General features: G+C 42.2%; 2 protein-coding genes across 2 annotated transcripts in view; one reads left to right on the forward strand and one right to left on the reverse strand.

The window, feature by feature from the left end:
• The first annotated feature begins 2,086 nt into the window (after nucleotides 1-2,086).
• tpt1 (tumor protein, translationally-controlled 1) lies at nucleotides 2,087-8,305 on the forward strand. Its single transcript, XM_089001923.1, has 6 exons — nucleotides 2,087-2,245; nucleotides 3,030-3,097; nucleotides 4,612-4,802; nucleotides 5,789-5,894; nucleotides 7,783-7,899; nucleotides 7,985-8,305. Exons 1-6 carry the CDS (start codon nucleotides 2,218-2,220, stop codon nucleotides 7,985-7,987), a joined length of 513 nt encoding a protein of 170 aa, XP_088858049.1. The 5' UTR covers nucleotides 2,087-2,217; the 3' UTR covers nucleotides 7,988-8,305.
• A 140-nt stretch (nucleotides 8,306-8,445) lies between these two features.
• Nucleotides 8,446-18,208, reverse strand: part of LOC148894723 (general transcription factor IIF subunit 2-like) — a 45,465-nt gene continuing 35,702 nt past the window's right edge. The window contains exons 6-8 of the mRNA XM_089001921.1: nucleotides 17,249-17,348; nucleotides 17,014-17,157; nucleotides 8,446-11,556 (exon numbers count right to left, since the gene is read on the reverse strand). Of these exons, the coding sequence (XP_088858047.1) occupies nucleotides 11,404-11,556; nucleotides 17,014-17,157; nucleotides 17,249-17,348 (397 nt within the window). The 3' untranslated portion in view covers nucleotides 8,446-11,403. The remainder of the gene's footprint in view (nucleotides 11,557-17,013; nucleotides 17,158-17,248; nucleotides 17,349-18,208) is intronic.

Raw genomic sequence — 18,208 nt, forward strand, 5'->3', positions numbered from 1 at the left:
CACTTGAGTATTTTTTGTACCTGTCATGGGCAGCATTATTCACAGCCCGGTTTTGTTCAGTACAGATGTCGATGTTTTCATTTCGTTTTTATTGAACAATATTTAGTTTCTTGTGTCGTGTCTCATTTGCCCGTGAGTGTCCGTGGCTGGTTGAACTGTGCGCCAGCCATTACAAGCGCACCGCGTGTTCTGCTGAGTCTCCGCCCATGATGCGTTCAGGGACATCTTGTAAATAACAGTGAACTTGTGTTGTATTCTCTTTTTCTGTAAATAACCACTATACGATCACACGTTGTTAATTCTGTTTTGTTATCTACAATGTTTTGCATTTGAGAACAATCTCGAGGAGATTCAGGTTAATCACAAGACGAAACCCATGCGACTTCACCCATCCCTTCTGCCATACTGTGTTGCAGTGTTGCAGAAATAAAAGAAATAAAAAGACACATCCACGCGTCTCGTCTTCATTAATACGGCAGCATCGTGGAGATGAAGACAGTCACTGTTGTGACACCCGTCACATTGGTGCCGTGACCCGGATCACAAGTGACTCTCCACTTCGGACCGGGACCGCGATGCTGCACAATGAAGACGCTGTGCAGTCCCATCACTCGGTGGACGGTGTGTCGACCCCCGTTTTGAAAATACATGTAGTGTGTTAATTGTCTACCTGCTGTTTTGCAATTAGTGTGTTTTTTTTCATGTACGTGTTTTCATGTGTTAAGTCTAAGAATGAGCTCCTTACAAGTAACAAGTAGCACACCTTTGAATGAGTGTGTTGGTAGAGGTAGAGGCTTCCCAACCGTGTAACAGTTGTGTAGTGCAATCCAGAGTGGTGTAGGTTGCACAGAGGGGAATGGGCAGGTTCAAGCTGAGGCCACTTATGTTAGTGGGGACAGAGTTCCTTCCCAGACCCAGTGCAGTGCATCTACGACGAGCGCACAGACAACGGATACACCAGCAACAGATCCCTTTCTCCAGTCTGTCACAGTTATGTAGTGCTATGCAGGGTGATGTAGTTTGTACAGAGGGGAATGGGCAGGTGCGAGCTGAGGCCACTTATGTTAGTGGGGACAGAGTTCCTTCCCAGACCCAGTACAGTGCATCTCCGACGAGCACACAGACCCTGACACACCGGCGACAGATCCCTTACTCCAGTCACCTGACGTAGTTGGTCAGATGAGTGACATAATTAGACAGCATTTTTGTACATCCTTGCCCGATAACCTTGTCTATTGTGCCTGTTGGTCTTTCTGTTGTCTTCCGTGTGTATGTTGCCTCACTTCTGCATAATTTAAGGGGGGTGTATGTAACGGAGTTGTGCGCTTAGATTATTAAATTATGAAGGAAGTGACGCAACGGCGCACAGTGTGGCACTATGTCCCGCCCATAGTTTCCAGAACAATCTCGAGGAGATTCAGGGTGAGTCGCAATTTTCTGTTGGTCTTGATTAACGCGCATTTTCATGACAATATCTTATTTTGTTTCCCCTTTTGTACTGTCTAGTGTTATCTAATTAGTTCCCTTATTCATTTCGAGTCCAGATTACTTTTTGTGTCATTATTTACTTCACGTTTGACAGTCTCAGTCTGCTTTGGTGCGGATTCACATTTGGCTGCAATAGTTGAGGATGAGAGAGTAATGCAGATGCGTATTTGGAGCTAAGAGTTGCTTGGAATTGAAACGAATTTACATGTGACAGGAAAAGTGAACCAATCTCTTTTTGTTCGTCAAATGACGCTACTGTTTCATGTTGACATTTAAACTTAGCCAATTTGTGCACATTTCGAGCTTGATGTCTAAGTCACTGATGAAAGATCACGTTGATCTTCTCTTTCATCTCGACTGCTTCAAACGGCAAAGCGTCTGGAGAAACGTGGTTGAGATTGCACGCTATTACGACGATCGTCGACGATGTCGGAGTAAAGGCACTATTTACCGGTACAATAATTGTTTTCCCCACTGCACCCCCCCCCCCCCCCCCCCCCCCAAAAAAAAAAAAAAACAACAACAACAACAACAAAAAGTGGTTTAGTACCCGCCGTCGCCTCATCTTGAGTGTGGAAGCAAAGTCCGGCTTGCACAGCCCATCCCTCATGATGACGTCAACGGGATGTAAATAGTCCGCATCGAGGCCTACTCGGCCTTTTCCTCTCGTGTTTGGTTTGGGGCGCCTTGGTAGTTGTCGCGGCACGATTTAACACCAAAGCGGCAAAAATGATCATCTACAAGTGTATCGTCAGCAGTAAGTAGTTCCTTGATCTACCTCCTCCCCTTATTGCTTCCACAATCGCCGTCGCTGAAGTCATTTGAGTGGTTAAAAATGTTTTAAAATAGTTTTAATCTTGCGTCCGCTAATTCGTCGCCTGGCTAACTCGTGCTGTAGTGGTCGAAATGCAATAGATGACGCCATTACGGCGACCATTGTTCGAGGGTTGCTGTTACGTTTTAAATACTTTGCAAAGTGCGGTGGCGCCTTTTGAACGATGATGGCGCCCCAGATTCGTGTAATAATTACTCGCTGGCTTTTAGTTAAAATTCTGAGGGAAGATGTCTTCATGCCCGATTTAATATTAGCATTAGCATCACGACCACGAGAATGTTCTCCTCCCATTAGTTTTATTGGCGTAGGTTTATATCTAGATGCCTCTTGGGCATTTAGTTGAGTTAAGGTCTACAGCGCGCCCTACTATCCTCTGGACAATCCAGAGCACTCAATAACGACGTGTCTTTTTTCGTCATTCTTATCGGCTAACTACGTGTTACTATTTCCACCCACGGTGCACGAGTTTTAAATCTGCGTCACTGGTAGCTCTACTGGTATAGTCTAACCTCATTCCCAATGTGTCCTAATTGGTAACATTCAGTGGCCGAAAGTCAGTCACTGTAGTGGAAAACTGTCACTACAGTACTGTATATTTGATTTGAAACTTGTAATATGGAAGCGTCGTCAATAGGGCAATGTATGCTAGTTTTGATTTTAAATTAACAAATTGTCCCTTTAAAAGTGTTTTGTCTTCCTTCCTTAGACGATGAGATGTTCTCAGACGTCTTCCCGATCAAGGAGACTCCAATCTTCTATGAGGTGGAAGGAAAGGTAAGACAGGAACATACATGGTACAAGGAATGCATGTTTTGCAATTTTGGCTGAATGACTTGTGGACGCCTCAGCATTTTTGTTAGTCGTCTGCTGCCGAAAACATCACACATGTGAATGACTAATGTAGCTACATGACAACACAATTTAAACTTCCGATAGGATCTCTCCTAAATGCAGAGGCCTTTTCTGGCTAGTAGGCGTATTTGATCTGTTCCTTTTCCTAATTCAGAAACCGTGCTATTCAGAGCGTACTGCAGTAATTCCCAACCTTTGAATAACCGGAAATGGTTTTATTTCACTTAATTTATCCCAAATTGGGATTTCAGAGTCAGCTGATTTGCGCTGATCATTAAAAAGAATTGAGTCAATAAATGGATCATGTGAAAATTAAAGCTAAATGTTATTAAAAAAAGATGAAATATAATGTCCATGTGCATTATTTCAATTAAGGCTCAATTGGTAGGATGACTCTATTGAACTGATGGAATGTATGATGAACATAAGACAAAAATGAGTTGACTGAGCATTTGCATGTTAGCCCACTTCACCCTGCAATTGAGCCATAATGTTTTTGTGTGCTACAAGATGAGGCAATTGCCTTGATTGAGAGACACATGTTGAGACACTGCATTCTGGTTTCACTTTGCGAGCCTTTGCAAAGACCTTCACTGCGGTGTGGCTTTTGCTTATCTTTGTGCACACTGGGCCTCTTGATGGTTGCTTCTTTTGCGCTTCGAAAAGCATTTTGCTGCTTTCGGCAACTGCATCTCCCTCGGCGTGGTGGAAGACTTTCTTCTCCCAAAACAATCCTCACGAGTGAATTAATAAGATTCTGGTTTAAATGCATTCTCTAGAAACTACAAGCCACCACCCCCCTCTTTTACTACTTGTTCGGCAGCATTATCCTGGCTGATATCTTACACCAGCTGCCAAGCAATGAACACATTTTAGATGATGCGTCATTAGTAGGCAGTTGAAGTAGCTTTACTCATACTTTTATGTCATGGGAACTAAAAGTTCATTAGCATGACTATAACAACTATTGTACATTTAAAGCAGTTTAAAAATGTTTAGTTAGTTGTATTAAGTTCACCCTGTCTACTTGATATCTAATTTAAAACAGATTATTTTCTTACAGACAGTGTATTGTAGGTGTTCAAATACCTGACGTGTTTCGGCGGTGTTTTTGAACACCTACAATAAACTGTCTGCAAGAAAATCTGTTTTGAATTAGTTTAAAAATGTGCTATAAATCAGAAATTAACAGATGAAATATGTATGGATGTGTGTGCATGTGCTTTGGGACACGGGCATTAAATTAAGACTTTGACCTTGGGTGACATTGAATTGGCTAGCTTGCAATGAAGATGTTGGATTCCTTTCTGGAATGCAATTTTGGTGTAAAAAAAAAAAGCTGGATTGCTCTAGCGTGTACCATTTATTATTTAGCCATTTGAAAAGCCACCTAAAAAAAGGGTGACGCCCACTATATTGTCCCATCTGTGCTTTAGATCATCACCGTCACCTCGTCAGACATTGACGACTCTTTAATCGGCGGCAATGCATCATCTGAGGAGACACCGGAGGCCACACAAGCCTCTGTGGAGTCTGGCGTGAACATCGTCATTTACAGCAAGTTGCAGGAGTTGCCCCCCTTCGACAAGAAGAGTTACCTTGCATACATGAAGTCATACCTCAAGAAGTGAGTCCCCATGCTTAGCCATATCGTTTGGCTTACTTTAAAGCGGACGTGGACAAACGTTTTGGCTCAGGGGCCACATTCATTTTTAAAATTTGACAGGCAGGCCGGGTCAGCACAAGATGCGGTACATATAAAAACTGCACAATTATTTTTTTCAGTCCTTATCAAGCATCAGCAGAACAAAGCCACTAAGGTATTAACATAATTTTATTCATCAAAACAGTGAAACAACTACGGTCCAGTTTCTGTCGTGTATGAACGTCCAAGTATGTTGACAACATACATGTGTGACAACACATGCAACAAAGTGGTGTATTGCCCAAAAACTGCGACATACAGTACAGGTGTGTACATATTAAAAGACATACAGAATATAACAGAGTTAGGACTATTTACTACGAAAGGAGATGAGCACGTGTAATTTATCGGTGTTCTTTCCATCCCCTCGCGGTCTCAAACTTGAGATCCCCGCGATCACACAAGACACAGCATTGCTCAGCTGATGTCGTGCACAAACTTTTGAAGCCATCCACGCTTCAAAGTTTTCGAGGCTCATAGTTGGTGCCATACAGCTCGCCTCCTCTCTTCTTGGTGGTCCAGTTTGCCAACGGTAGAAAATGTGCAAACGTGCGTTCAATCGCAATCGATAATGCCAGAATCGGACTGAGCAAGAAAAGTCTCCTAAATTTGAGCCTTTCCGACTCGAAGTTTCTCCTGAATGTTTCATAGTTTGTAACTCGCCTCGTTCACTTCAAATCAGAAAAATGTCACTTTGTCTTCAGCGTAATTGCATTTCTTCATTTGGATATCACGATCTACATGATGTAAATTAATGACATAAAAGACATTGGCAATTACAGCAGAGTCCCTGCAATCAAGACTCACTTGCATGTCACTGTTTTAAATCCAAAGATTCAAAATAGTGGGTCCAACTTATTAAAGTGGTGGTCTGGTGCACAGTCTGAAGCATTTTCTTTCTTGTTCAGAATAAAGGAATCTCTGCAAGAAACCAACCCCGAAAGAGTGGATCAGTTTATGGCCGACGCCACTGCCGAAGTGAAATCGCTTATCAGCAAACTCAAGGATTTCACGGTACCTACGTGTGGACACACTCACTACAAATCATGCAGGGACGGGATGCTTTTCAAATCCTCCGTCTTTGCTCACGGCTTGACACCTCTTTAGCTCACGGTCGGCATCTTCTTATTTATTTCACTTCAGTTATCGACGTATCTGCCGACACTTCCCTAAATGCACTCTTTGGCTTTCTATCTTGATGCTGCACATTCCAAATTCTCCCCAGAGATAGGGTTTTTAATTAATTATTATTATTTTTGCGTTTTCGGGTGCGATTCCCAATGATCAAGAACACAGCAGTGATGGGGGAGGGGGGGGGGGGGGTTACAGACAGAGGGAGAGTGAGGCCGTTCTCCAAAAAGTAAATGGCAGTTGACTTTTTTTGTCCTATTCCCCACCCCCAGTCTTTGGTTAAAGCCACGTGATTGGTCAAGAACACAGCAGTGAGGGGAGGTGATTTAAACATTAGAGACAGTCTGACGACAGAGAAAGTGAGAACATGAAGAGAAAACAGTGAAATTTTGACTCGTCTCAACTTTGATAGTTCAAAGGCAGAGTGTAGACTGCAAGGTTAAAATTCCCATCAATCAGGCTCCACAAATAACCCGCAGAAGCCATCTGTACACAGATAACAATTGATGAAGTACTAGATACAATTATCACAGAGAAAGCACCTACAAGGGATCATTCCTCAAAATGGTGAAAGAAGAAGGTTACCTTCCTCATCAAGTGTTTAATGCTGAGGAAATCGGCCACTCCATCAATTTTATTTCTTTTTTTATTTTATTAGTTTATTTCTTTAATTATAATACAGTAGCACATTTATTATACATAAAGTAAGGTATAGTTGGTGTAGATTTAAGGCTTAGAAAATTAGAAAGTAGAAAATTGTTTTATGGGACCTGGGAACGGATTATTCTCATTTTAATGGTTTCCTATGGGAAATTAATGTTTGGGATACACACTTTTTGCCTTACACACTGTGTCTGGGAACCAATTAAGTTCGTAAGCCAACTGTAGTCACTAGTTGTAGAGAGTGCATTCGAGGTCAATGATCTAACCACTGGATCAACAGGCCGCCTACTTTGAGAACAGAGCACACAAATTCAACAAAGGCCTTGGAATGCTGACCACAATGCAGCTTTTAAATCACCTTAAGGGTCGGTTACTCCTTACCAGCGCTTATTAAAGAAGATTGGCAGTAGCAGCATAGACAATCCATCTTCATTTGTACAACGCTTTCACGGAAGCTGCTGTTTTTAACATTTAACATAATTTCTGAATAATACCATATTAAATATTATCAAGGATGTTTTGTTGTCTTTTTTTTAGCTGTTTGGGCTACTTACCCTGTTCCATCACCCGTGTCATGCAACTGAAGACTAAGACTGTGTAGAAAAGCAAGGTAGTTGTTTGAATCCTCGAAGACACTTGAGGTTCATGCCTAAAATAAGCAGCAAACTTAATTAGGGGGTTGCAAGCAGATAATTTATGAGGCTGTGGAATATACAGATTGCCGGTGTCGGCGGTCTCTTCAGCCGACGCAGAATATTATCTTTGCTTCATTGAGCATTCTGCTGTTTTTATCGGATGACTTCTACCTAGAAGGAACGTAATGGCGCTGAACGTCCTCTCCATTTTGTAGATATTTTATTTTATTTTTTTATTTAATAAACAGACAGGGTTCAGTAGAAGGAAACTAATTTGATCCCTACTTCGGGAATTAATATTTTGTAAAAGTCAGATAGAAAGCCAGCTATACTAGTCCGGGGTGTCATACAAAAGACCCGTTTTGATGATTTGCACTTAAGCAAAAAAAAAAAAAAAAAAAAAAGACTGCTTGCCCACTTGTTTTTCTTTTGTGTGTCTTGTCTTTCTTTAATCCGAGCTGTTTTCATGTCAGTTTTACGTAGGAGAGTCTTACAACCAAGAAGGCATGGTTGCAATCCTGGACTATCGTGAGGACAACGTAACACCTTACATGCGCTTCTTTAAAGATGGCATCCGATCTGAAAAATGTGTAAGTACACAAGAGTACTTGTTAGGCGTATGACGATGCCAAGTGTTGCATACCATTTCTTAATCACTGATTATTATTCTTGCAGTAACGACATGGACGAACCTGTTTATTGACTGGCCACAGCTGCTCCTCCCTCAACGTGCCAAGAGCGGAGTGCATCATTTGCTATTTTACATCATGTCCCAGTGAACAGCAGTTTTTAAACTTTTTTCCCCTTCGCCGAATAGATATGACTTTTTTTTTTTTTTTTTTTTTTTTTCAGTAAAACTGAAAGAAAATGCTCAACGCTCCCAAGTTTTGGATTTTTTTTTGACCTCGAGCAAAATGACTGCTTTCCTTCACATTCTGGGTACAAGGTTGCATTCAAAATTTCATTTATTAAGTTGAAAATAAATCTGGAGAACAATTTTTGTTTTTTTCAATGGGTTTGACAAACTCAAGTGTGACTAATTGTCATTCTGTGTGACTGCAAGGATTTGGGATATGGTTGCAGCCAAACTAGACATGTACAGGAATAATTTTGAGGGGACACCGACCCAAAAATTTGCAGTGATATGTTCTTTACGCCTCTGCGAGAACAAACGCACCATTCTGGTTAATATTGAGTTTGTAGAATAAGAGTTTAGCAGCAAACACACCTGCTTTTCGGCATATAGGGGCCACCTATTTTTGCCGCTTACTGTCGAGCAAAAAAAACACATCAGTTGCTTGAGGGTGAAGTTATGACCAATTGCTGACCAGCTGTTTTCAGAAGTTGAGACGTGATTCATTGTTACCCAGTGGCGGTCCGTGCATTTCACACCTAGGCCTTCAGTGAAGTCCTGCTTAGTCCGACTTGAACAAATATCCCTCGTAATACCATAATTTATGACACAACGGCTGGAGATATCATTTACAAAAGCACACGCACGAAGTACTGGGCGTGGCATCACCATAATCATCTACAACACAGGCTATTTTCCGGAGCAATTACACATGAATAAATCTGCATCAGCAATTAGAACTTGTCACTATACGTGATACTGCAAACACTTAAAAATAAAAGGAAATTTAAAATCATTTGTCCACAAAGTTTTATGAAGTCCACCAAGAATATGCAATCTTTAACAAGATTTTATGCTAAATTACAAAATGTCAGTTTAATATAAGAAAACCAAGACGTTCACAAAACGAACTATTTGTTGAAAATAAAAGTAAACAAATCTTTTTCATTTGTTCTTGAGAATAGGCTTACCTACAAGCAACAGCGAGTTGTCCTCTCCTTCAGCCATTGTGGGTTAAAAAAGCGAGTAGATATACTTGGTTTTTCTGCTAAAGTTTCCGGGTCTGATCTGTTGTCAGCTTGGTTGATTTGCATAGCGCTGCCTCCCCTGAGGGCTGAGGTAAAGTGAGTATCCAATCACAGGACGCGTACGTCATGTTCAACGCGAGGCCCCCTAGCTGGCCTTACTGTGCCAACTCGTGATCTGATTGGCTATCGCAACTGTATATCAACTACATGTGCCCGTTCATGTACAGCGCACAGATGCCCTCTGTTGATTCTGAAGGCGTCGGTCAGATTTCATACAGCCTGGCGACAAACTAGCTGAATTCTGATTGGATTAAAAACTGACCTAAAACTACAACACTGAAAGGAGCATAACCAAATGGATATAATATAACATCAAGAAAACAGTATGTAGAATAATTATATATATATATTTAGAAAAAATACTTTTTTACTGAAATTGACTTTTATCATAATTATGATAATGATGTCTGATTATGTTAGGCCAGCAGAGAAGGCCTTGCTGGCCCTGACGGCCCACCACTGTTGTTACCTGAGCTCTTACTCATCGGGCTGCAACAAAGTAAATGGAGAAATTGAGTGCAATTATTTTGTGGTTTATTTTGACATTATGCCTCAAAAAACATTTCCTTACAGCAGGGGTCAGGAGCCATATATGGCTCTTTTGATCATTTCATCTGGATCACTGATAAAACTAAATCCATATTCTTGCTTTTTTGCTGTTGATTTCCTGTTTGGGCTGCAGTTGGCGGAAAGCGCAATTTTGATTGGATCATACTGACCTGGGTTGGCGGAATGTGCAATTTCGATTGGATGATACTGGCTGTTCATGTCGGAACAGGTAAACGGCCCTTTTAAATAAGCCCGACGAGTAAAAAAAGTGAGTATCATACACTTTAGGTTGAACGGACCAAAGGATTCGCCATTGTGGAGAAAAAAAATGTTCTGATTCCAATTTGCAATGAAACAATACCATCAATGAAACAGCCATGATAACATTAACATCAGTAGTTGTGTTAAATTCATACAGTCTACTTATCTAATTTACAACAAATTCTTGTCCTACAGACAGTGTCTGTAAGAAAAAAATATAAATTAGTGAGCATCAGTATACTCTGCGAGAGAGCAGAAAGCAAGTGTGCAAGCTAATGAGAAGGGCGCAGGCTAGCTCGCAGCACCTTCGCGTATAGACCCGGCAAGTTGACTTTCATTCCGGTCGTTTAGCTGGATTTTTACCAATCATGAGGAACCGAAAACCATTCATGTTCATGGTGAGTACAATCACAATTATTTTAAAAACTTATAATACATTCTGACATTTTGTTGAAAAGTGGCCGCACGTGTGTGGCTCTCACAGACAAACATTTCTAAATACAGTAAAGTCTCGTTATATCGATATTCAAGGGAGTCCGAAAAAATATCGATATAACCGGGACTATCGATATATCCGACCCTGTTTGCATGTAATTTTCTCCGTGCGTGCATAGAAATAGTATCATTATAACCGGGACTATCGATATATCCGATATCGATATAACGAGACTTTACTGTATTTTACTTTTATGGCTCTCTTAGTCAAAAAAGGTTCCCGACCCCTGCCCTACAGCATCGCATGCATTTGATTGAAGATGAAAGAAAGGAAAATTTCCGTTTTTGCACCTAAAAGGATTGAGAAAAGCTGGAATAAAACAGACGGAACACACTGCAGATCAGGTGTCAAACCCAAGGCCAAGGGGCCAAATCTGGCTTGCCAGATACAATCCATCCTAATCTTTACCACTCCTTCATACACTTTGTTGTTTGAAGCAGTACAAAATAATCCTTTCACAAGTGGATTAGAGGCGGAATCCTCAAAATGTGCAAGCTGGCCACAAGCTAAATTGAGTCAAAAACGAAGCTGTTGTGTCAACTCTACTGTCCCATGTAAACTCTGTAGACTGTTCCAAATACACATCCATGTTTCATCATTTTAATCAGCCTCCCAAAATAAAATGGCGTAGGTCAATTGATCTGTAGTTGGCATAGCAACTTCGAAAGAATGTTGAAAATGAACTTTACCAGGACTCTCCAACATGGAGACAGTCTTGCATTGTCACCACTGAAAAGAAAAGCAATTCTGATTGTTAAACCATAATAAATTCAATACTGCATAACCAAAGTAACAAAAGTGAATCATACTGGCGGAGAAGAAAAAAAAAGTTGCTTGTAAATGGAATTTAGACCGTCTGCATCTCTTCTTCCTGCTGCTGCTGCTCCTCCTCCTCCGCTGACTGGTAGTGCCTGTACTCTGCTTTCAGCTCCCATGTGCTTTTGTGAGCACCTTTGCTGTTGTATGTACCGATATCCCTCATGATCTCTTTCAGGTATGTCTACAAAACATTGCAGAAACATACCTTTACTTTCAGGATCACAATATCATATATGCAAATCATGTCTTCTTCTTTTCCTTTCGGCTTTTCCCTTCAAGGGGTCGCCACAGCAAATCAGTGTCCTCCATCTTTAGAGGTTTGATCCGCATGTTTGTTTTGGCCAAGCTTTTACGTCGGAGGCCCTTCCTGACACAACCCTCTGTATTTATCCGGGCTTGGGACCGGCATGAGAAGACTTATGTCCCTTTGTGGCTACAGAACAAGCAACTCGCTCGTAAAAGGCTCCCAAACACAAAATGGTCATCGGCACAGCAACATTCAAAAAAGCAAAAACTACTCACCATTTGATGACAATGCTCTGATCTTACCGTGAAATGGGCATCTCTTTCCCTACATTACATCACATTTGGAATACTTCATTCATTAGTGTGCATCAAAATATGATGCGAGAGCTCAGGGTGCGTCAAAGGATTGACTGATATGCCTATATCATGTGAGGCATGTGTGTGTGTGTGTGTGTGTATATATATATATATATATATATATATATATATATATATATATATATATATATATATATATATATATATATATATATATATATATATTTGTTTCAACATTGCAATAAAACAGCTAATAATCAAAGTAAGGGCAATTAGAATAGGGCAATCAATCAGTAAGATTCTCACATATTGAGTAAGGGACAGGAAGGGGTAGTCAGCAAACCCATACGCCATAACGAAAAGAGCCAAACCAGGTGCAAAAATATTGAGTTGAGAATTATTTCTGTCCAAACTCACTGCTGTACCAGTGTGCATCCAGTATCAGGGATGCATCTGGAAAAGTAAAACATGGGGGCAGTTGTCTTGTGTCTGAAAAGGAGGCAACATTTTAAAGTTAATGGTGCCCAATTTAACTAGATTACCCAAGTATACTAATCATATTGAAATAATGTAGCCACAAGGGGGCACAAGCCAGTGTCTTATTGTGCCGGTCTCAAGCCCGGATAAATACAGAGGGTTGTGTCAGGAAGGGCATCCGACGTAAAAATTTTTGCCAAAACAAATATGCGAATCAAACCTATGAATCCCATACCGGATCGGTCGAGGCCCGGGTTAACAATGGCCGCCATTGGTAATGTTGACCTTCAGGGTGCCAGTGGAAAATGGACTACTGTTGGTCGAAGAAGGAGAGGAGGGAGGTGTGCCCGCAATTAAAGAGAGAGATGGAACGTCAAGAGTATAGAACTAAGAGTAGGAACTTTGAATGTAGGAACAATGACAGGTAAAGGTCGAGAGCCGGTTGACATGATGAAGAGAAGGAAGGTAGACATACTGTGTGTCCAGGAGGCCAGGTGGAAAGGGAGCAAGGCTAGAAGCTTAGGGTCAGGGTTTAAGTTGTTCTATCATGGTGAAGACAGAAAGAGAAATGGAGTTGGGGTTATCTTAAAAAAGGAGTTTGTTAGGAATGTCTTAGAAGTAAAAAGAGTATAGAGATAGAATGAGGAGACTGAAGCTAGAAATTGAAGGCTTGATGTTCAATATTGTTTGTGGGTATGCCCCACAAGTAGGATGTGAGCTGGCGGAGAAGGAGAAATTTTGGTTGGACTTTGATGAAGTCATACAGAACAGAGAGGGTTGTAATTGGAAGTGAGATGGTTGTAATTGGTGGAGACTTCAATGGACATGTTGGCGCAGGAAACAAAGATGATGAGGAGGTGATGGGCAGGTTTGGACTCCAGATGAGGAACGCTGAAGGACAGATGGTGGTTGACTTTGCTAAGAGAATGGAAATGGCTATTGTGAATACTTTCTTTCAGAAGAGACAGGAACATAGGGTGACCTACAAGAGTGGAGGCAGAAGTACACAGGTAGACTACATTTTGTGTCAACGGCGCCATCTAAAGGAAATCAGTGACTGAAAAGTAGTGGTTGGTGAGAGTGTAGCCAGACCGCATAGCTCGGTGGTGTGTAGGATGACGCTGGCAGTGAGGAAGATGAAGAAACCAAAGGCTGAAGTGAGGACAAAATGGTGGAAGTTGAAAAAGGAAGAGTGTTGCATCACATTTAGGAAGGAGGTAAGACAAGCACTGGGTGGGCAAGAGGTCCTTCCAGATGACTGGCAAACTACAGCGAACATAATCAGAGACACGGGTCGGAAAGTACTTGGTGTATCGAGTGGAAGAAAGGTAGATAAGGAGACTTGGTGGTGGAATGGGGAGCTGCAGGAGTGTCTACAGAGAAAGAAGTTAGCAAAGAAGACGTGGGACACAGAGGACGGACGAGAGTAGACAGCAGTACAAGGAGATGCAGCGAACGGTTAAAGTAAAGGTGGCAAAGGCCAAACAAGAGGCTTATGATGACTTGTATGCTCGGCCCGACAGCAAGGAAGGTGAGACTGATCTTTACAGGCTGGCGAGACAGAGATACAAAGACGGTAAGGACCTGCAGCAGGTTCGGGTGATTAAGGATAGAGATGGCAATGTATTAACATGTGCCAGTAGTGTGATGGCAAGATGGAAAGAGTACTTTGAAGAATTGATGAATGAGGAAAATGAGAAGGAACAAAGAGTAGAAGACGTGACTGTTGTGGACCAAGACGTAGCAAGCATTAGCAAGGATGAAGTGAGGACGGCGCTGAAGAGGATGAAGGGGGGAAAGGCACTTGGGCCTGATGATTTACCAATCGAGGTATGGAAGTGTCTTGGAGATGTGGCGGTGGTGTTCCTGACTGGGTTATTCAACAAGATCTTAGGTGGTGAACAGATGCCTGAAGAATGGAGACGAAGTGTACTCGTGCCCATTTTCAAGAACAAGGGAGATGTGCAGAGTTGTAGCAACGACAGAGGAATAAAGTTGATGAGGCATACAATGAAACTATGGGAAAGAGTAGCTGAAGCTAGACTAAGAGCAGAAGTGAACATTTGTGAGCAGCAGTATGGCTTCATGCCAAAAAAAGAGTACGACAGATGCAGTGTTTGTTTTAAGAATGCTGATGGAGAAGAACAGAGAAGGCCAGAAGGAATTGCATTGTGTCTTTGTAGATCTGGAGAAAATGTATGACAGGGTGCCGGAGAAGAGCTGTGGCATTGCATGAGTCTGGAGTGACGGAAAAGTATGTCAGAGCGGTGCAAGACATGTATCATGACTGTAAGACAGTTGTGAGGTGCGCTGTCGGTATGACTGAGGAATTAAAGGTGGAGGTGGGATTCCACTAGGGGTCAGCTCTGAGCCCCTTCTTGTTTGCTGTGGTGATGGACAGGCTGACAGACGATGTTAGACAAGAATCTCCTTGGACCATGATGTTTGCAGATGACATTGTGATCTGTAGCGAGAACAGGGAACAGGTGGCGGAGAAACTAGGGATGTAGAGATAAGCCCTGGAAAGGAGAGGAATGAAGATCAGTCGCAGCAAGACGGAATATATGTGTGTGAATGAGAGGGATCCAAGTGCAAGAGTGATGCTACAGGGAGAAGAGATAAAGAAGGTGGAGGATTTTAAGTACTTGGGGTCAACTGTCCAGAGCAATGGAGAGTGTGGAAAAGAGGTGAAGAAGCATGTCCAGGCAGCCTGGAGCAGCTGGAGAAAAATGTCAGGTGTGATGTGTGATAGAAGGGTTTCAGCTAGGATGAAAGGAAAAGTGTATAAAACCGTGGTCAGACCAGCCATGATGTTTGGACTGGAGACAGTGACGCTCAAAAAAAGACAGGAAGCAGAGCTGCAGGTAGCAGAGCTGAAGATGTTGAGGTTTTCTTTGGGAGTGATCAGGTTGGATAGGATCAGGAATGAGTACATTAGCGGGACAACTCATATTAGAGGCTTTGGAGAGAAAGTCAGAGAGGCCAGACTGAGATGGTTTGGACATGTCCAGAGGAGAGAGTGACTATATAGGGAGAAGGATGCTGAGCCTTGAACTGCCAGGCAGGAGACCGAGAGGAAGACCGAAGAGGAGGTTTATGGATGTGGTCAAAGAGGACATGAAGGTAGCTGGTGTGAGGGAAGAGGATGCACAAAACCGGGATAGATGGAGGACATTGATTCGCTGTGGCGACCCCTGAGGGGAAAAGCCGAAAGGAAAAGAAGAAGACTAAACAGATTGAAATAAACCAAAATACATTCATTGGAGCATATTTCTAAATGTCAAACCATTATTTGAGTGCCATCTAATTTTCTAATATCAACCATTTTAATTCCACTCAAACAGTTTATCCATCATTAATTTTGCAAATTAATGATGCAAATTTCCCCATTGCGGGACGAATAAAGGTATTCTGATTCTGATTCTGATTAAAATAAACACTTGCAATTTTCTTTAGTTACTAAATAATCAATCCTGTGTGATTCTGATATTCGACGGTGTTGCAGAGAAGACAAAGAGACAGACTGCATAATATTTCTTAGGAGTTAGTGTCTACTTAAACACATTATTTAGCTTTGAAGATTTTCAATGTGCTACAAGAGCTCTGACATTCCCATGAGCCACTAAATTCGAATCATGAACAGCAGTTGGCTGCACCGAATTGTCATTACCCTCCGCAGACGTATTCGATTGTTTGTTAAAAACGTGAATATGTTTGTTTGCTGCCCGTTTTTAATGTATTTTAGAGTTTTACTCCTGTTCTCACGCTCCATATTGCAAATATCCGCCATGTTCGATGTAAATACTGCAATGCATCATGGGTAAACGTATACAGCGTTGGATTATCTTTTTCGGCAGCTTCCGGCGGATCACGGAAAAGCTCTATATCATTTACGACTTTGGAACGCACCGAAACAAAGCGAGGTGATTATGACTTGATATCGGTAAGGCAAGATGCCAGACGACGAAAGTTAAAACCTCTGATGGAAAACGAACAGTTGTCAATTACTGTTGAACTAAATGTGTTGATATAGGTATTTTAACATAAATCTGTCATATGTGGCGCGGATCATGTAGCAATATAATAAACCTCCACTGGGTGTCACTATAGTGCTAAAAGAGCCCCGGCCGCAGTCTGCGCGCTGATTATCAGCAAGACTTGACAATGGGCATTTTAGTTTACTTCAGTTCAGATAATTGGAGTGCTGGCCAAGTGCTTTGGGAGAGGAATGGTGGCCTGCAGTGCGTTGCGGCGTTTGTCTCCCACTCAAGCGATGGTTACGCAATCAGAGGGAGCGGAGGACCTCAAGGTCTCATTCTCATCAGCACCTACATGTTGCTGTTCTCTGCTTGCTGGAACAAATACACTGTTATCGAAGCAACCCATATGTGTGTGTGTGTGTGTGTGTGTGTGTGTGCGCGCGTGTGAGAGGAGGGGAAAAGAGAACTGGCCCAAATTGTAGCCACAGCCGATTGTGTGAACACACACAAACGTCATGCTGTGGGCGATTGACGCAAATGGAACAAAGCAAGGTGGGTGGTGGACAGGTGTATTATTTATGCCATCAACACCGTTTGCGCTTGTGCCTTTTTCTCACCACGGGTTGCTTGGTGATGTCCACCAGATCCTTTATGTTGTAGTACTGGTGCTTTTCAAATGCAGAAAAGAGCATGTCCAACACCACCTGTCGCTCAGCTCTCACCATCTTGCCCTCGGATTTCTTCTTCTTCTCGTATTCCACCTGGGGAACATATCGCAGTTAGCATTAAGGTCCCTCAGAGGAGGATGAACGCTGATATTTTTGCCAGGCGTGGGAGAAACGTCGCTCTCACGTTGAAGTCATGGTTGGCCACAGGCTTGAAGACGGTCGTGATGGCTCTCTCCAGCTGCTGCGATAAACGCTGCGGCTTCAAGGACTCCTTCATCTGAGCCCTGAGACACACAAACATATGCATGCTTGTGTATTTACCAATGTAAGCATTTGACTAACAGTCCAAACGCAACATCATTGTTCGTCATCTCGATTCTGCCAAAATGAACACATTCAAATTAGGTCTGGACTTTGGGCTGTAACTGAATGCAAAGGCCAAGTTATAAACATTGAACATTTACTTTTGACCCGTCAAAAAGGATGAATCATTTCTTGTTGGGGACCACTGTTGTTCACCGTATTACAGTGTAAAGCCGTCAAATTAAAATGTATATTTTTTTCATTTCGTCTGTTGTGATGGTGTTTTGATCTAAAGATGCAAAAAGAAAAGACGAGTTCAAAACGTATGGATCTGGCTATAGATGGTTACATCAGTATGAATTATATTAATTACATGTAAGCATGGGCGGCCCGGTAGTCGAGTGCAGAGGTCGGCGGTTCGCATCCCGGTCCGGCCTCCCTGTGTGGAGTTTGCATGTTCCCCGGACCCGCGTGGGTTTTCTCCGGGTCCTCCGGTTTCCTCCCACACTCCAAAAACATGCATGGCAGGCAGATTGACCACTCCAAATTGTCCCTAGGTGTGAGTGTGAGAGTGACTGTTGTATGTCTTTGTGTGCCCTGTGATTGGCTGGCAACCAATTCAGGGTGTCCCCCGCCTCGTGCCCGAAGACAGCTGAAATAGGCTCCAGCAACCCCCGCGATCCTAATGAGGAATAAGCGCTACGGAAAATGAGATGAGACATGTAAGCATCCAGGTAATGTAGGTTATAAAGTTACTTTAAATATGCAATGTGGAATTTGCCTTGTTTTATGTTTAGTTTGACAGTAAACTTCAACTGAAAGTGTCAATGAACTAATTTAC

Source organism: Hippocampus bargibanti, linkage group LG08, assembly GCF_051943395.1.
Source record: "Hippocampus bargibanti isolate YZ-2025 linkage group LG08, ASM5194339v1, whole genome shotgun sequence".
Classification (NCBI taxonomy): Eukaryota; Metazoa; Chordata; class Actinopteri; order Syngnathiformes; family Syngnathidae; genus Hippocampus; species Hippocampus bargibanti.